Source organism: Sturnira hondurensis, unplaced genomic scaffold (genome assembly GCF_014824575.4).
Source record: "Sturnira hondurensis isolate 20B ecotype Veracruz unplaced genomic scaffold, ASM1482457v3 Scaffold0000648, whole genome shotgun sequence".
NCBI lineage: Eukaryota > Metazoa > Chordata > Mammalia > Chiroptera > Phyllostomidae > Sturnira > Sturnira hondurensis.
In genome coordinates this window covers 13,425,214-13,451,969 of record NW_028073279.1, presented here as the reverse complement: position 1 = coordinate 13,451,969, position 26,756 = coordinate 13,425,214, and the positions used below count along the sequence as shown (strand labels likewise).

The window sequence follows — 26,756 nt, the reverse complement described above, 5'->3', positions numbered from 1 at the left end:
CCTTTTAGCATACTGTGTCCTTGCTTCCTTAGTAAACATCACTTGTTCTTTTGTTACAAAGATTTTATTTATTTATTTATTTTTAGAGAGGGAAAGGGAGGGGGAAAGAGAGGGAGAGAAACATCAGTGTGTGGTTGCCTCTCACGTGCCCCTTACTGGGGACCTGGCCAACAACCCCAGGCATGTGCCCTGACTGGAATTCAAACTGGCGACCCTTTAGTTTGTAAGCTGGCACTCAATCCACGGAGTCACACCAGTTGGGGTCATCACTTGTTCTTTTAAATTTTCGGACTCTGAATTCTAACCCCTATTTACCTAGTATTTTTCAGTCTTTCCAATGAGACTTACCCACTTCCCTTCCCTATAATTTTCAATTCCTTCTTCTCCTCTGGAATTCTACCTTTCATGTCCTGAGCTCAATGGAATCTTCCAGATATTTTCTGCCTAATGGTGTTCCATTTCTGGCTCCTAATTTCCAGTTTGTTTCTGTACTTTGAATCCTGTCTCTGCCATTTGCTAGCTGAGGCCCTTGGGTGACTCAGATGGCCTCTCTGAGACTTAGTTTTTAAAATTTATTAAGTGTGTATTATAACAACTACTTAGATTTTATAGTTATTTTGTAAGTGTTAGATGAGATGATGTAGGTAAAACATTTAGCACAGTACTTAGTGAGACCTCAGGTAAGCTTGGTGTTGATGAGTTGTTAATAGAAGGATAGTATTAATGGTAATTATTATTTTGCCTATATCCTGGGTAGCCTCCTGACTGGGGTTTGTGGTTCTGGATTGCCTTCCATGAAACACACCGCCACTGTTAATTAATGCTCCAAAAAAAGGACATTCCTCTCTGTCAGCAATATATCACATCAGTCTGACGTGCATAAGGAATGGAACGCCACCTACTGACCTCATGGAAGCTGGTAGAAGATGTGAGAAATGAACATTTGGCCTTGGCAAAAATATTTGTTTTTCACTGTGTAATATTATTTGGGTATTTTCACATTCTATATTGTTAACATAAAACACAGCTCCATATACGTAATTCCTGCAGCAATTCTGCACATTTATCAGTTCCTTTCCTTGTTTGTTTTTCTCCTCTCTAGCACAGAAAACAAAGAAACAAAAAAACTGTCTAATATAATCCACAGGAAGAACCCAGAGCATAACTTTGGCTCCTTACTGTAGACCCAATGCTCTGAGGTGAACTTTTAGAGAGGAACAAATCTGAAATCTAATTTTGGTTACCTTGGGTGGGGGCAGGTAGCCCGAGAATGAGCGATCTTCTTTTCGAAGACTCAGATTATGGTTCTCTAGGCTGAGGTTGCCATTGGTTGTCCTCAGTACCATGTTTAAGATCTTCAATGGGCTCTTGTTCACGTCTGACTGTGAGTTGGAGTCCCGAGGGGCAGTACTGCTTGGAGGGGCAGGGGAAAGTCTGTGAAAAGATGATCCACTCGAAGCTGCTGTGTGTTTTCATACTATATCCCTCACCTCTGTTTTACACCAGGGACCAGGGGATGCACCCAGTATGGCCTTCTCAACCTCGGCATCCTGATCATGGGACTGCATGTGATGATGTCATAGATTTACTCAAATCTCTTCCATTCTAGGGAGCACGACACTAGCGGAACCAACCCATTCGACTAGAATATAGCCCCAAATTTGTAATCTACTCCCTCTTTTTGCCAGGTTGACAGAAAAAATTAGAAGTGTTCATAGTAGTTTACTTACCTGCTTGATCTTATTTTTTTAAGCTCAGATAATCAAATTTCCAAACTGTGCATTGTCACAAGCAAAGCAAAGCAAAGCAGATCCTAGGGAGCCTATATAGGAAGAAATCTAGAACCAGGTGAACTTTTTTGCATTATCCTTGACTTCGCTATTTGTATCTAGAAAACCCAGAAGAGTTTGGGAGTAATTATGTATTAATCGGGTGGCATTCAAATGTATGTAATTAATCAAATGGTTTATCTAACTGGCTTTTATTATTTTACAGAACAGGTGAAAATAGTAGAGTGGTGGAGTGTCATTTATTTTATGAAACTAGTTTGAGATGTTTACTTATTTAGTGCTCAAAGGTTTGTGTCCTTCCAGATCTGGCCAAACTATTTTCTCCTCAGTGAAGCTTTCCCTAATGTCCATAGTCTCAGCTTAAGTGCCACTTCCCTAGAGAGACATCCTCTGGTGTCCCCCAGCCCCTACTCATGCAAATTAGTTTACTTGCAGAGGTGTGCTGGTAAATCTTTAACAACCAGCTCCTCAAGATAAAAGCCCGGATTTGGAGCATTCCTGATTTTCATGGTGTGAATACTCCCACCATGGGAGTATTTAAAGCTACCAATATGTTGTCACTGAATGAGGAGTTGGGAACTGACGCACCCAGTAGGCCCACTGGATGCTCCAGCACCTCCTGCTTCATACACTCTTTCATAGATCCTTGTTCTTTTCCTTGCTAAGTCTCCCTCATGTTGCAGTATCATTGTTATTTTCCTACTCATTGTTTCATGTCTGACTTTCTTAGTAGATTGCTCCATAGGTGTGGGTTGAGTTTGTTTTGTGCCTTACTATTTCTGGGCAATGCTATGTAGAACCTGCAATTTGACCATTTTCAGATATATTTAACTTTCTTAAAGGTCCTATTGCATTTTCTTTTTGCTCTGTAACTCTTCCTTGAGCTTTGGCCCCAAACTATCAGAATTACTTCACAATAGCTAATATTTTCCCAAAAGTTTGGTGCAGGAAAGGAGAAGTGGTTATATGTCTTTGTTTTGGTCACCCAGCTCTGCACCGTCTCTCCCTCGCTGTTCAGGGAGTTGCCCAGCTCAGGAGTCGGCCTCTCACTCTAGCAGAGGAAAATACCAGCTATTTTCTTTATCAGCCTCTCTTTGCTGCTTGGGACATGTGACTTGGGCCTTGTCAGGCAGATGTATCTGTCTGTTCCAGATTCAAATCAGAAGTTTTTCTTCCTCTTTTCTTTCCTTGCGATGCCGGTTTCTGGGGTTAGGAATTTGTGAGGCCGCAGCCCCCATCTCTATGCACCAATTACTGAATGGGCAGGTGCTGTATGGAACCCATTTGCTGCAGCTGGTGGGGGTTCTTAGAAAACCTGCTGCAGGAGTTGATTTCATCTCGTCCAACTTAAGCGATGAGAGTTGTTGCCACCCCTGTTCCACTAGTGATGCTGGAGGCTTTTTAAGCATCACAGAGCTGCCTCATTAAAAGCTCTACCTGACAGGGCACGACAGAGGACGTTGTCCTGAGCAGCACATTAATTAACAAAGAGCCTGGATTCATTACAGACCATTAGTCCTGCACTTCGACACACACACACTGTCTGGTTTCTATAAAGCAGCACCTTCTCCAATGAGTTCAAACTGATCTCTTTATGCACCTTTTTTATAGGGTAGATATCCAGATGTCCCTGCACGTGAAGTGATGCAAGCTCTTTGGATAATTGGAGGTGCCAATTACATTCAACATATATTTATTGAGCATCTCCCGTGTGCCAGGAACTACACTAAAACTGTGCTAGACACTGAGTTGGGAAGGACAGACACAGTTCTTAACCTCAAATGTCAAATAAGTAATTACAAGTAAAGTGTCTGTTATGGTGGGTAATATCCGTGGACCTACACGACGAGGAGACATGACCTAGTCTAGGACTCTGGAGAGGCTTCCTGTCTAGGATTCATAAGACCCATATCTGCCAATGAGTGGCCAGGTTTTCTGGTACATAATCTCTTACTTTTCAGGGCCCAAATCTCACAGTCTATATTATATGAAGTGTAGTTGCTGATGATTAAAAATTTATAGGGCTTTATGGCTCTCAGTAGGACAGTTCCTCCCAGAGTGATATTTGTCTGGCATGTCTGCCTGGCCGCATCACTTTCTTTGTGAGCCCTTGAAGGAGTGACTGGAACTTGCCTACCTCTGAACCCACTGTACCCAGCAAGTATGTCTGGCAAGCTGCTGGTATTCAATGAGCATTCGTTGAATGCGGTATCAGAGTCAACAAGGGAACACGGTGGGAGTGACTTGGCCCAGGGACATTTGTACAGAACACCCTACCTCTATCTTAAAGAGGTAACTTCCTATTGCATGGCTCCTAGTCAAGATGTTATATTCTTTGCAACCAAAAAGAGTATCTTCTGGAAGGACAGTTGGAAAATAGTAACAGACACTTATATAGCACTTACTATGTACCAGGGACTTCTCAAGACCTTTGCATTGATGAACTCAGTCGCTGGTACACATCTCTGGAGTTAGGTGAAGTCTATTATCATTCCCATTGCACAGTTAGGGAATGGAAGCACAGAGAGGGTAAGTGACTGGCCCAAGGTTACAGAGCCACTTAGTGGCAGAGACAGGAATTGAGCCCAGGCTTCTGGCAAAGGGGTCATGCTCCTAACCACTGCATTTTGTCTTTTTTCTTAGAAATGGAGAAACTAGTATGCTTCACTGTATCTCATCTGTGGTGATATTCCTCACATCCTATTTTTATTTTTAATCATTTCCTTCCCCTAAGTTTATGTGAGGGGAGTATTGATTTCTATAGCTCAAGCTTGTCTGTGCTGCTACCAGTAGTAGCCCAGGAGTTTACTGCCCAAACACATTTCTGGAATCACACTCCAGGTGAGTTCTGCTCTCGTCTCTGAGGACCAGTCTCTGAGTTTTTTCCTGCAGAGGCCATGGAGATAGGGCAGAGACCGGTCTCCAGCTGGTACAAAGCTGCAATGGACAGTTGCCTGGTTGGGCGTTTTAAAGAAACAAAGACAAATGGTAATAAGCCTCAGAAGGGAAGAGGAGAAGAGAAAGAAGAGAGTGTGAGTGAGCCAACCAATTCCTTAAAATATATTCCCAGTTCCAGATGACTTTAGCCCATGCAGTCATTGGGCCATTGAGCCCCAAAGAAGAAAGTTTGCCTCAATGGCATCTTCAGCATTATGTAATTAATAAGGATTTGATAAATATATTAATAACTAGATACCATTTCATTTGTATAAGAAAGAAGGTATTTGTACAGAGAGAAAAATTAGGTCAAACATAAAGTGTTTATAAGCAAAGTAGGGTTCTTATTAGAGATAAGGGTATCTTCAGGTTCTTTTAATTAGCAAATTTAGAAAGGGAAGCAAAGCTCTTGAGAGCTTTGTCAAGAATGGACTAGTAGGGAAACCCTGGCTGGTGTAGGTCAGTGGATTGAGCGTGGGCCTGCAAACCAGAGGATCGCAGTTCGATTCCCAGTCAGGGTACATGCTTGGGTTGCAGGCCAGTTCCTGGCAGGGGACACACGATACATTGTGTGCCCTTGGCAGAGGCAATCATACACTGATATTTCTCTCCCTCTCTCCTTCCCTTCCCCTCTAAAGATAAATAAATAATTTTTAAAAATCTTTAAAAAAAAGAATGGACTAGCAGGGATTAAATAGCCCAGATAATTACATCCCAAGAATGATGTTTTTGAAGGTTACAATAGAATAAATAATGGGACAGGGGTCAATGATACAAATCCCATTCCCTCCTGCCCTGGAATATGGTATATTAACCAGGTCTTTATTTTCTGTATTGTATGATGATTTGACATCTTAGAGGGCCTGGCTGTCTGGAGAGACTGTCTTTACCAGGCCTAACTAATTTCTAGAGAGTGAACAGCTGCCTGCTAACACACACTTCATATGCAAACCAACCAGGCCTGAGTCCATATCCCTAATGACCTCCTCTATTTAACTACTCCTCACACACAAAACCAATATTTCCCCTGCCTGAAATCAATGCAGGTCCAGACACCAGACAACGAGGGACCTATACCCAAAGCCCACTGGGCTCATTTAAATTAGCCAGTCCTAATTTGCTTACCCTCCCTTGCCTTTCTCATGGAAACCCCAGTGAAGGCTGTGGTCTGTGTTTCCCCTCATGTTCTCCTATCTCCTGACTGACCTTGTTGCTTCCCTAGGTGGCCTTGCGTGGTGTGGTATGACCCCCTTTCCTGGAAAACATACATAATAAACTCTTCCGTCAAAGGCAGTTGTCTCTATATCTGTCACCTTGCCGTACCTGATTAGAATAAAATCCCAGGTATGAATCAAGGTACATGGTAATTTTTAATATCAGGTCACAGAAAGGAGCCATTATCAGAAGGATTCACTGAAAATTGAATGTCCATATGTAATTGAAAGTCCTGTTGAATAACCCATCAGTATGGATAGCCACCTACAGGTGCTTTATAGTCATGAAGCATTTCAAAGAAAATCAAGATCTCTCTAGAATGGGCAGAGTGAGCAGGAGTGGCAGAGAGTTCTAGAACAGGCATAAGAGTAACAAAACATTTATGGGGCACATATTCTGTATAGATACCGCATGGGTGCTTTGTTTACATCATTCAGTTTAGTCCTTACCACTATCCTATAAGGTAGATACTATAGCACCCTTTTATATTCTGATAGCTGAGCATTGCAGAAATTAAGTCACTTTATTTCTTCATTTAAGAAATAATTATGGGCCCTGGCTGGTGTAGCTCAGTGGATTGAGCGCAGGCCTGCGAACCAGAGGATCGCGGTTCGATTACCAGTCAGGGCACATGCCTGGGTTGTAGTCCAGTTCCCTGCAGGCCAACTCCCAGCAGGGGACGCACAAAAGGCAACCATACACTGATGTTTCTCTCCCTCTCTCCTTCCCCTCTAAAGATAAATAAATAAATNGAAAATTGAATGTCCATATGTAATTGAAAGTCCTGTTGAATAACCCATCAGTATGGATAGCCACCTACAGGTGCTTTATAGTCATGAAGCATTTCAAAGAAAATCAAGATCTCTCTAGAATGGGCAGAGTGAGCAGGAGTGGCAGAGAGTTCTAGAACAGGCATAAGAGTAACAAAACATTTATGGGGCACATATTCTGTATAGATACCGCATGGGTGCTTTGTTTACATCATTCAGTTTAGTCCTTACCACTATCCTATAAGGTAGATACTATAGCACCCTTTTATATTCTGATAGCTGAGCATTGCAGAAATTAAGTCACTTTATTTCTTCATTTAAGAAATAATTATGGTTTACCTAGTCTGGGCCAGGCACTGTCACACAGCGAAGGTCACGGTGAAGGTCACAGTGTTGGTCACAGACCTACAGTGAACAACACAGACCTAGCCCCTGCTTTCGCAAGAGCTGGTGGATCGTGAGAGGAACAGCAAACACATGTGATGGCAGAACCTGCAGCAAAGGCCACAGGCAGATCAGTCCAGGGAGTCACCTTGTCTGTACTTGGTGGTCCAGGTCTGGAAGCAATGACATTTAAGTCTAGGATTGAAAGGCGAGTTACATATGGATTTGAATAGGCTGAGTGGTGAGGGAGGAGAAGGAGAGAAGAAGGAAGAGTACAGGAGAAGGACACTAAATATTGAACATCTCATAGGTGCACACAGGTGCATAACAGAGAGAGATGGATGCATTCAGAGCCTAGTTGAAGTCAAAATTGTCCAGAGTTTATTCCCTTGTAAATTGTGCAGATGAGGTTTGAACCCTGCATTTCACCACTACCCTAGAATGAGAGAGATTCCACATTCAGTCCACAGAGCACTTTCATTCTGTAAAATATTTCATTAGATATTTCAGATGTATTGTTCAGAACAATATATTTCTTTGAACAGTGAGAGTATGAGTAACAAAATATTTCCATTTTTGCCATATATATATTTTTGCCTTTGAGAATTTGCTATACTTTTATAATATTCTAAAGAAGCATTTATCAATACTTCATCATTCCAATGGGGTCAAGGTGTTTTTTAGCCCCTCTCATTTAAACACCAAAATTTATTGAGTATCTTTATTTTCATCACTATAGGTTCAACTAAACACAGCAGATATAATTTTTGCCCCCAAAATCTTTTGGCTTAGATAATCACGGGCTAAATTTTATGTCTCCTCCATGAAAGAGGAAAATATTTATCCCTGGACTGGTATGGAGAATGTGTTACAATGTCTTTTAAATATTTTATAAATTCTAAAACTATGCTGTGTATCCATTTGTTATTTTGTGTATTTCCCTCCAAAATGCTGTAGACTCTGTGTGGGCCAGAGCTCTGTGTCTTGCTGACTCCCAGCCAGGACCAAATTTGAACAAATGGAGAAACAGTGTCAGAATGTTGATGATGTCTTTCTTATTCAGGCTAAGTGCATGTGGGGTTTCATATTTGTCCCTTCACTGATATGAATCATCTTGGCTCTCATTTTTCAAAAGCCAAGAGTGTCCCCAAAGTGTCAATGAAAATACAATGGGAAATTCTCATCAAGAATCACCATGTTTCATGTTGCCAGAGTACCAATAAAATATCTGATGCTGTAGGTTTCTCTTATTTGCTTTACTTTGAATCACAAAACACTACTTGCGGATATCACATAGCCTGAAATGATTCCTGAGCAGTGCTGGTTTTATGTTATTTGCCTAAAAGAATTGGGACAAATGAAGCACAGAAATTTAACACAAATTTAGTAACTTTTCTTGGGGTATTGGAATTTGCAAGTGTTGCAAGTGTAAACAAAGTTTTTTTTATTTTTAAGATTGCTTTTATATGAAACCATTTTAAAATAGTTATATTGTAGTGGGTTGACCAAAAAGTTCATTTAGTTTTTTCCATAAAATAAAAGACACATTTTTATTTTCACCAATAACTTTATTGATTTGGATATTTTGAGTACGTTGGCTACCTCCCACTATTGGCATGTAGTGGGTAGAGGCCAAGGGTGCTGCTAAACATCTTCCGATGCATAAGACAGCCCCACAGCAAAGAATTATTCAGCCAAAATGTCAACAGTACCAAGAAAATTTGCAAACCATTCTTGACATGTTTGATTAGTCACAGCACTTTCTCCATACACTGCACAAATCTTTTTTTGCATTTCAGTTCTGTTTTTACCTTTCTTGAAAGAATAAAGCATAATATACCAAAAATGTGTATTTTCTTCCATCTTCAACATTAAAATGGCTGCACAAAATACATCAATTTTGATGTTTTTTTAATGCACTGATATGACAATGGTCACAATACTATCTAACAAAAATGTTTTGAATGAAGTTAAAGACAGCTAAGTGCTATTAGAGCCATCATCTGAAAAAAACTAAATGAACTTTTTGGCCAACCCAATAGAAGTTATGAAAATTTGCAGACATCATCAAATAGATATTTGAAAAGTCCTATTCCTTCTACAATGCATGTTTTTCCATTGTATACATATACATTTTGTTTATCCATTCAACTGTTGATGGACATTTGGGTTGCTTCCCTATTTTAGTTACTGTCTAATGCTGCTATGAACTTGGGTGTAAAGAAATATCTTCTTGAAAGCTTTCTTTCAGTTCTTTTGGTGGTATACCCCAAAGTGGAATAGTGGTATCTATTTTTAATCTTAATGGTACTTCTATTTTTAATTTTTGAGAAACCACCATACTGCTTTCCACAATGGTTTTTACCATTTTGCATTCCCGCCAAGAGATTTTCTTCACATCCTCAGTAACATTTGTTATTTTCTATTTTTCTTTTTTAAATTTTATTTTAACTGTTGTTCAAGTATAGTTTTCTGTCTTATACTCCCATCCCAGCCCACCACCTCATTCCTCCCCACCTCCCTCCCATTTCCACCCCCCTCCCCCTCCCCCCAGTTTTTGTCCACGTGTCTTTTATAATTGTTCCTGTAAGTCCTACCCCTTTCCCCCTGAAATTCCCTCCCCTCTCCCCTCTGGTCAGTGTCAGCCTGTTCTCTATTTTAGTGTCTTTGGTTATATTTTGCTTGCTTCTTTGTTTTGTTGTTTAGCTTCCTGTTAAAGGTGAGATCATAATGCTTTCCAGTTCCATCCATGATGTTGCAAAGGGTAGGAGCTACTTCTTTCTTTCTACTGCATAGAATTCCATTGTGTAAATGTACCATAGTTTTTTGGTCCATTCATTTACTGATGGGCACCTAGGGTGTATCCAGCACTTGGCTATTGTAAATTATGCTACTATGAACATTGGGGTGCATAGGTTCTTTTGGATTGGTGTTTCAGGGTTCTTAGGATACAATCTTAGCACTGGAATTGCTAGGTCAAAAGGCAGATAAATTTTTAGTTTTCTGAGAAAATTCCATACTGTTTTCTGTAGTGGTTGTACCAGTCTGCAATTCCACCAACAGTGCACTAGGGTTCCCTTTTCCCCACATCCTCTTCAATACTTGTTGTTTGTTGCTTTGTTTATGATGGCCATTCTGACTGATGTGAAGTGGTATCTCATTGTGGTTTTAATTTGCATCTCTCTGATAGCTAGTGATTTTGAGCATCTTTTCATGTGTCTCTGGATCCTCTGTATGTCCTCCTTGGAGAAGTGTCTGTTCAAGTCCTTTGCCCACTTTTTAATTGGGTTGCTTGTCTTCTTAGAGTGGAGTCATGTAAGTTCTTTGTGTATTTTGGAGATTAAACCCTTGTCTGAGGTATCATTGGGAAATACGTTTTCCCATGCAGTGGTTCTCTTTTTATTTTAATACTGTTTTCTTTAGCCATGCTTAAGTTTTTTATTTTGATGAGATTTCATTTGTTTATTCTGTCCTTTATGTCCCTTGCTCTAGGGGACATATCAGTAAAAATGTTGCTGCCTATATTCTCCACTAGGACTTTAATGGTGTCACAGCTTATATTTAAATTTTTTATCCACCTTGAATTTGTTTTTGTGTATGGTGTAAGTTGGTGCTCAAATTTTATTTTTTTGCATGTAGCTGTCCAGTTCTCCCAACACCATTTGTTGAAGAGGCTATTTTTACTCCATTTTATATTGCTGTCCACTTTGTTGAATGTTAATTGACCGTAGAGACTTGGGTTTATTTCTGGGCTCTCTGTTCTATTCCTTTGGTCTATGTGCCTGTTTTTATGCCAGTACTAGGCTGTTTTGATTACAGTGGCCTTGTAATACAGTTTGGCACCAGGTATCGTGATCCCTTCTACTTTGCTCTTCTTTCTCAAAATTGCAGCAGCTATTCGGGGTCTTTTCTGGTTCCATATAAATTTTTGAAGTGTTTGTTCTATGTCTGTGAAATATGCCATTGGTACTTTAATAGGTATTGCATTGAATCTGTAAATTGCTTTGGGTAGTATGGACATTTTGATGATGTTAATTCTTCCAATCCATGGACACAGTATATGTTTACATTTGTTTGTGTCTTCCTTGATTTCTTTCTTCAGTGTTATGTGGTTTTCTGCATACAGGGCTTTTACCTCCTTGGTTAGGATTATTCCTAGATATTTTATTTTCCTTTTTGCTATATCAAATGGCATTTTTTTTCTTGATTTCTGCTTCTGCTGTTTCATTGTTAGTATACAAAAATGCCTTTGATTTCTGGATATTGACTTTGTATCCGCTATTTTACCAAATTCATTTATTAGGTTGAGCAGTTTTTTGGCGCAGTCTATGGGATTTTCTATGTACACTATCATGTCATCTGCAAACAATGACAGTTTTGTTTCCTCCTTTCTGGTTTGGATGCCTTTTATTTCCTTGTCTGACTGCTGTGACTAAAACTTTCAATACCATATTGAATAGAAGTGGTGAAAGTGGACAACCTCATCTTGTTCCTGACCTCAGTGGAAAAGATTTTAGTTTTTTCCCATTCAGTATGATGTTGACTGTAGGTCTCTCATATATGGCTTTTATTATGTTGAGGAATGCTGCCTCTATTCCCGTTTTTCTGAGTGCCTTTATCATAAATGGGTATTGTACCTTATTAAAAGCTTTTCCCACATCTATTGATATGACCATGTGGTTTTTGTCCTTGCTTTTGTTTATGTGATGTATTACATTTACTGATTTGTGGATATTGAGACATCCTTGCATCCCTGGGATGAATCCCACTTGGTCCTGGTATATGATCTTTTTGATGTATTGTTGGATGCGTTTTGCCAATATTTTATTGAGGATTTTAGTATCTATGTTCATCAGCGATATTGGCCTGAATTTTTCTTTCTTTGTTGTGTCTCTGTCTGGTTTTGGAATTAGGATGATGCTGGCTTCATAAAAAGAATTTGGAAGTTTTCTCTCCCTTTGGATTTTTTGGAATAGTCTGTGAAGAATAGGGGTTAGCTCTTCCTTAAATGCTTTGTAGAATTCTCCTGTGAAACCATCTGGTCCAGGGCTTTTGTGTGATGGGAGTTTTTGGATTACTTCTTCAATTTCATCTGCTGTTATCGGCCTGTTCAGAGTTTCTGCTTTTTCTTCATTCATTTTTGGAAGATTATATTTTTCTAGAAATTTGTTCATTTCACCTTAGTTTTCAAATTTCTTGGCATACAGTTCTTTGTAGTAATTTCTTATAATCCTTAGTATTTCTCTGGTATCAGTTGTAATCTCTCCTCTTTCATTTCTGATTGTACTTAATTGGGTCTTATCTCTTTTTTTCCTTGATGAGCCTACTTAAAAGCTTGTCTCTTTTGTTTATCTTTTCAAAGAACCAGCTCCTGGATTTACTGATCCTTAGAATTGTGCTTTTAGTCTGTATGTTATTTAATTCTGCTCTGATCTTGGTTATTTCCATCCTTTTACTTGCTCTGGGCTATCTTTGTTGTTGTTCCTTGAGTTCTTGCAGGCATCGGGTTAGGTTGTTTGTTTGAAATGTTTCTATCTCTTTTAGGTAGGCTTGTATTGCTATGAAGTTTCCTCTCAGGACTGCCTCTGCTGTGTCTCATACATTTTGAGTTGTTGTGAGTTCATTTTCATTTGTTTCCAGAAACTTTTTGATTTCTTTTCTAATTTCATTGTTGACCAATTTGTTGTTTAACAGCATGCTATTCAATCTCCATGATTTTGAGTGTTTTTGGTTTTTTCCTTGGGGTTGGTTTCTAGTTTTAGTCCCTTGTGATCTGAGAAAATGCTTGGTATGATTTCAATTTTCTTGAATTTGTTGAGGCTTGTTTTGTGTCCTATCATGTAGTCTATCTTTGAAAATGTTCCATGTGCATTTGAAAAGAATGTATATTTAGCTTCTTTGGGATGGAGGGCTCTATAAATATTAGTTAAGTCCATTTGATCTAGGGCATTGTTCAATGCCACAATCTCTGTTGATATTTTATTTGGAGGATCTCTCCATTTTTGATAGTGGGGTGTTAAAATCCTCTACTACAATTGTATTGCTGTCAATATCTTCCCTGAAGTCCTCTAAGATTTTCTTTATGTGTTTGGGTGCTCCTATGTTGGGTGCATATATATTTACAATGTTTATATCTTCTTGGTGGATTTGTCCCTTGAGTATTATGAAGTGACCTTCTGGGTCTCTCTTTATGGCCCTATTTTTTTGAAGTCTATTTTGTCTGATATGAGTATTGGTAGCCCAGGTTTTTTCCTGTCTGTTTGCTTGGAAAATTTGTTTTCAGCCCTTCACTTTCAGTCTGTGTAGGTCTTTTGTCCTGGGGTGCATCTCTTGTAAGGCAGAATATGTGTGGGTCATGCTTTCTAAGCCATTCAGCTACTCCGTGTCTTTTGATTGGAGCATTTAATCCAGTTACATTTAAGGTTATTATTGATAGGTACTTATTCATTGCCATTTTCATACCTGTGTTCCTCTCTCTCTCTCTCTCTCTTCCTTCCTTACCTTAAAGTAGTCCCTTTAGCATCTCTTGCAGAGCTGGTTTGGTGGAGGTACATTTTTCTAGACTTCTTTTATCTGGGGAGCTCCTTATTTGGCCTTTTATCTTGATTGAGAGCCTTGCTGGGTAAAGTGGCCTTGGTTGTAGGCCTCTGTTTCTCATTACTTGGAATATTTCTTGCCATTCTCTTCTTGCTTGGAATGTCTCCATTGAGAAGTTTGCTGCTAACGTTATCGGGCTCCCTTGTATGTTACTTCCTTTTTCTCCCTTGCTGCTTTTAAGATTCTTTCTTTGTCTTGAAATTTTGCCGTTTTAATTATGATATGTCTTGATGTAGGCCTCTTTGGGTTCCTCTTGATTGGGACTCTGTGTTTCCTGGATTTGTGTGACTTTTTCTCTCATCAACTGTTTTCTTTTTTGATAGTAACTGTATTTTAATGTGTATAATGTGGTATTCCATTATTGTTTTATTTATATTTTCCTGATGGTTGGTTATGTTGATTATCTTTTCATGTGCTTTTTGGCCATTTCTTTACCTTCTTTGGAGAAGTGTCTAACTATTTTGCCCATTTTTAAATCTGGTTGTTTGTTATCTTATTGAGCTTTAGGAATTCTCCATATATTCTGGATATTATTCTTTTATTGGATATATGATTTTCTTCCACTCTGTGTTCTTCAGTTTTACTAAGTTGATAGTGTCTTTTCATAAATAACATTTAAGCATTTTTATGAAATCCCATTTGTCAATTTCTATTTTGGTTTCTGTGCCTTTGGAGTCATGTCTCAGAAATCATTGCCAGCCCCAATATAAAGATTTTGCCCTATTTTTTTCTTCAGAGAGTTTTATAGGTTTAGATCTTATTTAAGTCATGGATCCATTTTGAGTTAATTTTTGTATATGGTGTTAGGTAAGGGTCTAATTATACACTTTTGCACATGGATATTTAGTTTTCCCAGTGCCACTTGCTAAAAAGACCATCTTTTCCTATTTGAGTCATCTTCATACTCTTGTAAGAAATAATTTGACCATTTATGTGAAGTTTTAATTTTGGATTCCCTATTGTGTTCCATTGGTTTCTATGTCTATCTTTATGACAGTACTGTAGTGTTTTGATTATTGTACCTTTATAGTTAGTTTTGAAATCAGAAGGTGTAAGTTCTCCAGCTTTGTTGTTGAAATTCCATATGAATTTTATGGTAGGTTTTTATATTTCTTGCAAAAAAAATCATTGGGATTTTGACAGAGATTGATGATGTTAGCTTTTTCTGTATAAGAACAAGCACATCTCTCCATTATTAAAATTTACTCTGGTATCCTTCAAGAGTGTTTTATATTTACTCTTATAAAAGTTTAGACATTTCTTATTAAGTTTAAGTCTAAGCATTTGATTTATAAATTTAGTTATTTATTTACCATATTTTGCTGTGTATGCTATGCTTGATCTTAGCCAAACTGCTGAGAATGGGTATATTTTGCTGTTTATAATGTGCACTTGTTTGCTGAAGTTTTTGAAGGAAAGGTAAGGATGCACATTGTACATGGGTATAATTATTATGTGTCATGGATATAATAATCCTGTCTATAATGTGCCCCAAAACATGGTTGGGCATTATGCACAGCATAATACAGTGATTACTGTTATAAATAGTATCTTGCATTTTATTTTCTAACTAGTCTTTGTTTATATATATGAAGTCTTGAGTTATGTATATTATTAACGTTATAACTGTTTTGTCAAATTATCTTACTGTTTTAGTAGTTTATTAGGTATTTTGAGATTTTATGTGCATTGTCTTATCACTTGAAAACCGTTGTTCCTATTTTTCTAACTATTGTAATTTCTTTCTATTATTTAATTACATTGTCTAATACCTCCAACATAATATTAAGAATCAATGGAAATAAAACATACATTGACTTCTTCCAAACACTAATGTGAAAGCCTCTAGCATGTCTCCATTAAATAAGGTTGAGCTTTGGGTTACTACATTAAGAGAAAATTTTGGATACAACAATAAAGAAGACAAAATCTTATTCTTGGGGATTTACAGACTCACTGAAGGAGAAAGACAAAGAAACAACCTATTTAAATAATATGATGACATCTGCTCTACAGTTATGCATAGATTGATTCAGAAGTACATTGGGAAAGGCACTGCCCCAGTCTTGGTGGTCAGATGCTGATGCTTCTTGATAGAGCCTATATCTAAATTGAGACCCCTGGGTAATTAGGGTTAAGTAAAGATGGAGGGAAGATAATTTCAAATGAAAAGAATGACATGTGGGAAAAGATAGGAGATAATAGAGAATGGGAAACTAAAGTTTAGTTTAGTGAAAGGTAGGGATGAGAGGAAAGTAGAGANTATGATGATATCTGCTCTACAGTTATGCATAGATTGATTTAGAAGTACATTGGGAAAGACACTGCTCCAGTCTTGGTGGTCAGATGCTGATGCTTCTTGATAGAGCCTATATCTAAATTGAGACCCCTGGGTAATTAGGGTTAAGTAAAGATGGAGGGAAGATAATTTCAAATGAAAAGAATGACATGTGGGAAAAGATAGGAGATAATAGAGAATGGGAAACTAAAGTTTAGTTTAGTGAAAGGTAGGGATGAGAGGAAAGTAGAGAGTAGACAAAGTTGCATTAAAATGGTAAGTCAAAGACTTTGAATTTATACTATGGCAACGAGAATGCAATGGTGGTTTTAAATATTTTAAGTAGGGGTTACACTGGATCTGTGGTGTTAAAGTTTCTCCTAAAAGAGGTAGCCTGTATGTGTCTGACCCATTAATGTTGTGCTTTGCCATATAGGTTGCTTTGGCCAATGAGTTTAATGGACATGACACAAACAAAGACTTAAAGTGTACTTGTGGTTGAGTTTGTCTTCTTGAAATGTTTCCATTACCATGAGAAGAACTTGCCTTGAAGAGCCCATTGATTCAGAGCAATAACAAAAACACAGGGCAGACCTGAATCAAATTTGCAGTCTACAGCTAAGCTTAGGAAAGTGCAACTGAAATAAGTAAATGTTGTGTTAGCTTACATCTGCAGATGTGAGCATAACTATAATAGTATTATAAGCCACTGAGTACTGGGGTAATTTGTTATACAGACGCATTGTAATAGCTGACCCATACAGAGAAGGAAGCAGAAAAGGAAAGCCAATGTGGAGATAATGAAAATCTTCCTGCTCAGGTATAATAGTGGTCTGACTAGGATGATGCAGAGGAAACTTAAGTAAGAGGGCAGTTTTGAGAGACATAAAGGAGGTAGAAATTAAAGGCCTCAGACACTGGTTGGATATCAGAGTTAGGGAGAGACAGGAGGAAAGCATACCCAGGTTTCTTGCTGGTGTGACTGTGAGAGCCATGAGCCTCAGACCACAAGGTGAAGAGCGGGATCAAGGTTTGCTTTGATCATGTTGAACCTGAGCTGCCAATGCCCTGCCAACTGGAAATGTCCTTGACATCTGTCTATTCATCTATTAAATGAGAATAACACCTGTGCCTCGCCCTACCTCAGAGGGCTATTGTGCAGAACAAGCATGATAAAACACACAAAAGGAGTTTGAAAAAAACACCACCAACCAACTGTAGTATGTATTAAAATTAAAGCACTAACACTTTCATTTTCATGCTGCCAGATACAAAAAGCACACCCTAATTTTATTTTTGAAACTGTGTTACTGAGTTTGTTGCTAGTCACACATTCTTTTTTATTTTCTGAAAGGAGCAGAGCTGATGATTCTGAGAAACAATGTAAACAACATATATACATATATTTTCAGAGACACATAAGGAGCAGAATTTGTAGACAAAAAGATTCTAGTGCTGGTTGTGAGAAGAGCCAAGCTCCTCACTTGTGAGACCTTGAACAAGTCACTAAGCTCTCTGGGCCTTTCACTCTTCATTTGTGAAATGAAGTTTTATACTTGTTCATTTCTCAGATAGCTTACTGTTCTCACATTCATGAAATGATGGATTCGCTGAACATTTTCTGTTGTACTTATCACCTATTAATGATACCCTTCAAACTGGATCTGTAATTTAGAAAAGAGTTTCACACTTGTCTGTCCTCACCCGTGTTAGCTCTATCTTTATCGGCAAGTTCTCTTTTGGAGCAAGTTCAGCCAGTCTAGACTGTCTGTTACATACCATGCAGGAAAGCTTATTTTCATCTATGTGTGAGGGATGAGGATCTGGAAGGAGTTCTGATTGTTTTTTTTTTTTTCCCACTGAGGCCTGATTTCATTTACCACTTGTCAAGGTGGTAATGAGGGTCTCTGTACCAGGCAACTGTGGCAGCCATCTGGCAGACCAGTACCACACAGTCGGCAGACAGAACCAATTAGACCCACACCTCCCACGAGACCTTGCTGTGTTTGGTGGTTGAGTGTTAGCCTTGCTGAGCCTCTTGTAAGAGATGTTGTCGAGGTTTTTTTTTTCTTTCTTTTGGGTGGGGGGCACTTCCTTTCCCTCTGGCACTACAGAGATAGCAAAGAGTCCAGATTATAAAGGTCCATGAACAGCTTATCCAATGAACATGCTGCCTGTTATAATGGCTGATGCAGAGTTTATAGTAGGAATGGGCAACCCATTGTGGAGGGGGCCTATCAAGAAACAAACTTCTATTTATAACAGAAAAACGAGAAGTGCCTTAAATTCCCAATAATAAGGGATCAATGAACTGAGCCAAGTTATAGCCCTGCAAAGGGATGGCTATACTTTGGCCCTCAAACCTGAGCTTCACCTATGGCTCTGCCACTTCTCAGTCTTAAGATATGGACGAGGCACTTGAACTCTCTGTTTCTTAGTTTTGTCGCCCGTGAACTGAAGATAAGTGTTCCTACCTCACTGGGTGCTTGAGAGTAGTAAGCTAGTTAATATGAGTAAAGAGCTGAGAGTGTCTCCTGGCACATAGTAAATGCTATCTAAGTGTTAATTCTGAGGATGACTCTGATAGAGCCATTAAAGAGGAGGCTTAGGATGAATTGCTTGAAGCTGGGGCACAAGTTTTGCTACGGAGTGAATCAAACAGGATAACAAGAGGATGTACGTCATGATCCTCATTCTATACCTGTATGTGTGGGAAAGAAGAGAGAGAACTATATTACTGTTTTTTTCGTTGAATTTTATTTTCTACTTAATTGTATTCTTCCACTTTCCAAAATTTCTACATGAGTATATAATATTTTGTAATTAGAAAGATCAATAAAGGTTTTAAGAAGAGAAGAGGAGAAAATCTGGGTAAGCATCTTATCCACACTTCAAGTTTTTTCTAGATTCAGTTTTGTTATCTATATCAGAGCAATAGAAATAACCTTCCAGGTTAAGTCCAAGGAGCAAATGATACAATTTACCTGAAAGCGATCAGGCGATAGTGAAGTATTTTATAACTATAATATCCTTACCAAGGTCATCCTTGGGGAGCGACAACAACAAATATATTAGTGCCAGAGTCAGGTAGAAACTCAGGGGTCTTTAGAAGTTTATAGTAGATTTTTATATCTCTGCAGATGCATTGTTCTGCTCCAACCAAGTTCTGAATTCAAGGACTCGTAATGAGAAAACAAAAGAACACATTGACTGGGGATTAGGAAGCCTGAGTTCCAGCACAGGCTGTGCCACTGACATTTTGGGCAAGTCCCTTTTATTTCTGCGTCCCACTGTTCAAGTGGGCCTTTCAGAGTATGGTCTGAGGTCTATTGGTGGTTTGTTAACAACCCCAAATTACGATTTTTTTCAGAATTCTTATGAACAAACGTCATAAATCATAGACTCTTATTTTCTCATATAACTAAAACTAGCTTGTATCAGAATGATTTAGTAAGGGCTATTAAAATTATAAACTAATAATAGTATGTTAGAGTATACTGAGATTCTAATTCAGAATTCTACTAGAATATCTGGCCACCATGTAATGCTTGGCAGTGCCGCAAAACAATCAAAATCAAATGACATTTGATTGTCATTTCAGCAAGTTTTGGAAATGGTACTTTGTTATCAATGAGTTGTTAGTTTTGTCTTGATTTGGATCCAGTTTTCAATTGCTGCTATTCTTGTTTTTTAATTACAAATTGCTAATCATGTAGATTCATCATTATCGAGTTAGTTGGTTGTGGATGGTTGGTTGATTCTTAACAGAGTGCAGTGATACAGATTTCTATCCAGATAGTTCTGGGCTGGTAATTGTCTGATATCTACATATGGTTGCGCTGGATTTTGAAAGTAAACGATCTCTCCCTGTAGTGTGAAAGAAGACAGACACTCTCCCCACCAACCTACTCCAAATTTGTATGTACAGAGATAATTACCCCAGTGTGACCGTCATTGAGTGAGCCACAGACCAACTCAACTGGTGACCAACAAAGACGCAATACACTCAACAACCTCAAAATTCACTTCAGTACGAAAAATTTCATTCTAATTGTATTTTATGCAAAGTACATTAATTACTATTAGTACCCATGTATATGTTAGTGTGGATCTATGCTTCTATCTTAACTCTGAATTTCCTGATTAGGCAATTACCAGGAAAAAATGAGGTATTTGCCACTCACTCTGCCATCCAGAAATCTGCTACTGAGTGCTCCCATTAGGAGTTTCTGGTTGTTCTCTGGTTTCTGGTCCTTCTCTGGGTGCTTGCTCTCATCAATCTATCAGTCATCTGGGTCATGATTGATTTGATGATCAGCGGGGCTACTGGGACCTGGGGGGTCTCTGCTCATCTGCTTTGTAGTACCAGTCACAGATTTCTGGAGCACTCTTTGAGTTTCTGGCTTCAAGTTCTCATTCTCCTTGCTGTGAAGAAGTGATTTTGCATTGTGTTACTTACAGGGCAGATTCGCATGCAGTAGGCTGGCATAAGAAATGGAAGGTGTTTGTTGGTGTGAACAGTGGTGATCAAGCCTAGTGGAATGAAGAAGTAAATGTCGGTTATTGGTCTGTGGATCATTTACCAGAGACAGGGCGTGTTATTTCCTTAGGCTTTATTTTTCCCTATTTTCTTCCTCATACTCATAAAGATAATCTATCCATCTGCTCCCAAATTCCTACTGTAAGTAGTGGCAGTGTCCAAAGTGAACTCTTTAGATTGTCACGTATCTTGCTTACAGGTCTCAAAGGCATGTTTAGTGTTTGTAACTAGAAGAGAAAGAAACTCAAGGCAGTTTGCCAGCTCCGGTTTTGCTCTCTATCTTTCCTCAACTCCTTACGTTGAGACTTCTTTTTCTCTGATTAGTCTTCCATTTAAGTTTAATATTACATAAAGAAAAGGAAAAAGCCTATAGGAATGATGCAAAGAAATGCAAATAATAAACAAAATTTAAAAATTACCCAAACTGCCCTGGCTGGTTTAGCTCAGTGGATTGAGCATGGGCTGGGAACCAAGGGGTCACCCGTTTGATTCCCAGTCAGGGCACACGCCTGGTTTTCAGGCCAGGCCCCCAGTGGGGAGCATGTGAGAGGCAACCACACACTGATGTTTCTCTCCTTCTCTTTCCCCTTTCCTTCCCTTCTCTCTAAAAATAAATAAATAAAATCTTTTAAAAAATCACCCAAACTTACTTAATTACTAAAGAATTACAAGTAAAAACAATTAGAAGGTACAATTTTAAATACAGAAAACCTGTTTTGAGAATAAAAATGCTACTGGCATCATAAGTAAATATAATTAATACAATGGGTGATGCAACAGAATGTATTAGTAGTCAGAAAGTTGACACTCTTTAACCGTGTCCTTGTGGACATGGACAACAGTGGGATGATTGGATGGATGGGAAGTGTGAAAAAAACCCAAAACTAAATACTTAGTAATACATGGATATGTTGAATATTTATTCCGTATTCATATGATGGACTGTATAGACCCATTAAATAGGAATAATTTTAATGACGCAGAAATGTCCAATTATACATAAGTGGAAAATACAATTACTTTAACTATGTACAAAGCATGTATGTGAGTATAGGTGTTTATATGTGAGAGTATATAGTATATCTAGAAGGATATATGCCAGAGTAAATAGTAATTATCTCTGGGTAGTAAAACGTAGTATATCCCAATACAGTCTATTATATTATATTATATCACATTATACTTTATAAAACTATTCTAAATTTTCTAATGAGAAAATCTTATTTTATAATAAAAAATTAAAATAGTTATACCTTATATCTAAAGGGGATTCTATAAATTCTAGATGTTATTACTGGTACAGTAGAAAGGATCTATTGTAAAGCATGTTATACTTTGTGAGCATAAAGCAATTGCCCCAATATTTGTTGATTTGATTAAAACCAAACCATAGGCAATGATTTAAATATATGCATAGTGTTTGCAGTAATCCTACTGACTGTGGCAGCATGAGAAGGAAGGAAGTTTTAGGCAAGAAGTCTGAGGAACATCTACATTTATAGAGGGAGGAGGAGCCTTAGAGGATATTTAGAAGAAATTCTCAGTATGGTAGTGGGGAGCCAGGGTTCTAGCAGAAGGCATGATCAACAGTGTCCAGTACTCCAGAGAAAGGTAGGCTTTGAAGAATGCCCATTGAATTCAGCCCCAAGGACATCATCTGGAATCTTGATAAAGGAGCTTCAGTGAGATAATGGAGGTGATGCTAGACCGAAGTGGGTTGGAAAGGAGCAGGGACAAGACACTGGAGACAAGAAGCATAAAGAATCTCTGAGGACAAGAACCTCTACAAAGAAGTTTGGTGGCAAGAGGGGAGAGAAATGGGGTGGTGACTGAGGAGCAATGTGGGTTTCAGATAGGGCTTTGTTAGTATCTCGTTGAAAGATAGTAGGGGCTTTAGTACATTTAAATCCCAACGGTGAAGAGCCACCAGAACCAGAGAAAAGGAGAGGATTTCATTGATAAAATAAGATGAACCCTGACAAAGTGAAATGGGGTGTCACTGAGGGAACAGAGGCAGAAATGAAACCTCAGGTAGTGAGTTAGGTGAGAATGTAGGCAAATTTATTTGTACATTTGATGACAGGATGTTGATTAAATTCTGACATCTTGAATTTTCTTTTTGACTTATACTATATGGTTACCGGTTGGCTCTCAAGAGGGAAATACTGGGGTAGGAAGTCTGATTAAGGGTAGATGGCTTGAAATAGCTGCTGTGAAGGGTAGAAGACAGCTGATCAGAAAAAGCAGAAAGGTTGGCTGGGCAAAAGTGAGTGTCAGTGAAGGCAGGAAATGGTAATGTTGTGGCGTCAGTCTGAGAGGGTGAATGGGCTCCTCTAGTATTGCCCAGTAGTCCTTGTGGAGATGCGAGCGAAGAAGACAGGCAGTGGCGCATGCTCAGGCCTGGGACTTTGCCAGGCAGATGCAATCAAGTAACAACAGAGCAAGACAGGAATGGAGAAGAAAAACATGCATATTTAGCAAATAGTTCTTGCAGTGAGAGGAGATGTATGACATATGGTTTCTGACCTCAAGAAAAAATTTCATATGGTTGTCCAAAAATAACACAGGTAATAAAGTTAACAACTGGTATACTTGCTTCAAGAAGTTAGATAGCTTCTAGTGGTTACCTTTTGGAGAGTTGCAGAGCCCAGCAGGGAACACCAGGGGGGGCTTCTGGGATATTGGCTTTTTGATCTGGGTGATTTTTGTATGGCAGCATCGTGTTTGTGAAAATTCAGTGAGAGTACACTTATGCCATGTATATATACATAGGCATGTAAATATATTTCTATGAAGTATTTAAAGAAATGGATATATAATTTCTGTAAATAACATGAAACACACCCAATTAGCACAGAGATAAATATCAAGTGAATGTTACAAAGAATTAGTGCTATTCAAAATTCATAGGAGAAATTACTGAAATAAGTCAGATGGAGAAAGACAAATACCATGTAATGTCACCTATAAGTGAGTCTAAAAAACTAAACAAACAAAGCAAAACAAAAACAAACTGATAGATACAAAGAATGGACTGGTGGTTAGGAGAGGGGAAGGGGCACAGGGGATTGACTATATGGTGATGGATGGTACCTAGACTCACCATGGTGAAGACTATGTAGTGAACACAGATATCGAATGATAATGTTGTATAATGGAAATATATATATAGTCTTGTATACAAATTTTGCCACAAAAAACTTAATGGGAAATAGCTATGGTTTGCAGTTGTAGCAAAAATAATGGTGCTACTGAGCATTTAACCACATGATAGTCAAACTATAGTCAGCTACGTACACTAGTTTATTTAACCTTTGGACCAACCATATAGCTAGGTGTTCATATTATTCTCCTTTGAAGTTGAAGAAATTAAGGGTCGGAGAGTTCGTGTGCTTTGTCCGATTCTACCTGGCTTTTCAGAAATGGAGCCAGAATTTAAACTTGTCTGCCTGGTTGTGCCTGAGCCCTGACTGCCCGGAGAAGAGTCAGGAGAGGATCCGTGGAGGTTTGGGATTATGTGAGGAGCAGGAAGTAGAGGAGGGGGCAACCAGAGCAGGTAATGCAGGATTTATAGGCAAAACTGGCCAGAGGGGCAAAGAGTCAGCTCTTTCGAGGCCAAGGGAGATGAATCAGCTTTGGTCTGTGACCTTCAAAATCTTTCTATGGGCAGTGTCAGGACCGAATTGCCCGAGAAATGTGAAATGTATCTGCCTGTCTGTTAAAAGAGTTTATAGTAGATATAAAACCAAAAATAACCTGTTATCTGTTCAAAATAAAACCTGTTTTTTTAAAAAATATACATAGCAATTTAAAATTATCATGAAAATGACTCTGCAGCTGAGAAACAGCATGTGTCTGACATTAGCACAAACATTTTGTCAACACACGCTGGTTGTTCTGCTGCTCACAAACTCACAGCTCTCCTATGCTTGTGTGCTGTCTACCTGCAGTACTGAAAATAGAAATCTGTGCCCTGGCTGGTGTAGCTCAGTGGATTGAGCGCGGGCCTGCGAACCACACGATCGCAGTTCGATTCCCAGTCAGGGCACGTGCCTGGGTTGCAGGCCAGTTCCCAGCAGGGGATGCATGAGAGGCAACCATACATTGATATTTCTCTCCTTCTCTTCTTCCCTTCCCCTCTAAAGATAAATAAATAAAATCTTAAAAAAAATAGAAATCCGCAATTTCAATAGACTAAAAAAATGACATCAATACTCTCTTGGAAGCAAGACAGAGCTGACATCCTCCTATGTATTTCTACCCTCAGCTGCTGCTCTTGGGGACACACTAAAGAGTTTAGGGTCATCTGGGAAGTAGAGCCATTATGGAGGATTATTGTATTGCTGAATGATAAGTGAATGTAGAGAAAACTACCCAGTTGTTCCCTGTCTCATTCTGCAAACCAGCCCTTGAGTGCCACTCTCTGCTACAGCTTAGAGTCTCAGGGTTAGACAGAAACACTGCAAAGGTATCTGGAGGCACCCCCTTCCCAAAGCAATGCAGAGATTCCCCCACTGGGCGCACCTCCCATGTAGCTCCAGCTCACTAGATCTCACATTTGATGCTCCCTGTCGAGAGCATCAGATCTCAAATGGAGGACCCAAGGGACTCAGCAAAAAGGTCACCAGATGCCATCTTAAAGGCCCGTCAGTCTTGGCAGCCGCTCAATGCTACCGATTTCCAACTGTGCGCTATCTAACAAGGCCCAAACCCTCTAGAGAAGACAGCTCAGGGTGTGCCAAAGCAGTGAATGGGGATCTAATGTCAGTAAATGAAAGCATGTTCTTATCTGAAAGTAATAACAGATCATCAACACAACCCGACTTTTCTTTTTAAAAAAAAAGACAACGACAAAATGAAAAATAAAATGGGACTTGGGAGGAAGTGCAATCGAAGAACTCTCCACACTTCACGGGGAAGCACTCACGTGAGGCCTGTGCTAATGTAGCAAATAGTATTGCGGTGAAGTGTGAGGGGTTTTCTTCTCCTTTTTTTAATTCCATTAAGTCACATCGTGTATTATCATCATAGAAATTCATTCTGCAGGCAGAACTTTAAGTACCTGAACTCCCAAGCCTATGCTCGAATCCTCTATTCTTCATCTTTGTGATCATACAAGCCAAAATTTCTGAATGTTTATGTGTCAACTCTCACCTATGAATTTACATAAATTCTTTCGGGTTATACTAATCATCCTGAACAGTAGGTGTTATTATCACCATTGCACAGGTGAACAAACAGGTGATCAGAGAGGTTAATCGCCCAAGGTCACCTTGCGGCTTAGTGCAGGGCTAGGACTCACACCCAGTCTCCAAAGCACATCCTCCTTCCTCTACATTAGTCCTCAGTTTCACACCCATAATATACAGACTCCGTGTCTGAAACAACGGGATTTTGTTCTCTTTTAAAATGTTAATAGAAAAATAACAAATATAAAGGCATCTAGGTCACCTTCCCAGCTAGACCTAAAGTCCGTCTACAGAACACCTACTGGTTGTCACCCAGCTTTGGTTTGAAACTTTCCCAGGGAGAGGAATTCAGTGCATTCTCAGAGTTAGTCTCAACATATCCCATTTCTTTCTTTCAGACACTGAGTCAAATTCTGGCCTCAGCGGGGAAAAAAATGTGTTTTGAGGGGCATTTGCACTATACTATTTCACAGAATAAAAATGATTTCTCAAATGAAGGTCGTTTTGGCTGCAAAATTAGCAACCAATTCAATCAGCAGTTGTTCGTTGGTGTCATGTAGTTTTAACTCCCAGAAAATGATCCTGAACAACCCTACCCCTCCGCAACCTTCCATCTTCACTACATGCAGTTCTGCACCACCGGAGGGACTGTTTTCTTCTGTCTGACTTGTCTCTGAGCTCTGCATTCCTACCTTTTTAGTGGAGGTTGTAGTGGGCACCCAACCCATCCATTGTCTTTAGACTGTGTGGTCTTAAAATGTATAAAAAGAGGTGAGAACTGAAGGAAAATAAAGTATGTAAAAGGAGATATGGGACCATAGAAGGGTTTCAAACCAAACTTGCTTAAGGAGGATGAACATGACCCCATGAAGGAATTAAGATGTAAGATGGCAGTTGAAAGAGAAAAGTAGAGACGGAGAAACATTTCAGGTAGGGTGAATGGCTTGTTCTTGGAGAAAATGACAGTGATTCCTAACCACTGAACTCCAGACCACCTGAGGTGGGTCACAAGCATGCAGCATGTTGGATAATAAAACAGACACTGGGATCATTCTG

At 39.0% G+C, this 26,756-nt stretch overlaps 1 protein-coding gene across 1 annotated transcript in view; it reads right to left on the bottom strand.

Moving 5' to 3' along the window:
* The window catches only part of CUNH1orf87 (chromosome unknown C1orf87 homolog), a 71,084-nt gene that overhangs the window by 33,923 nt on the left and 10,405 nt on the right, over positions 1–26,756 (bottom strand). Inside the window, 4 exon segments of the mRNA XM_037044119.1 lie at positions 1,245–1,434; positions 2,220–2,333; positions 4,578–4,744; positions 20,156–20,396. Coding sequence (XP_036900014.1) covers positions 1,245–1,434; positions 2,220–2,333; positions 4,578–4,744; positions 20,156–20,396 — 712 coding nt within the window.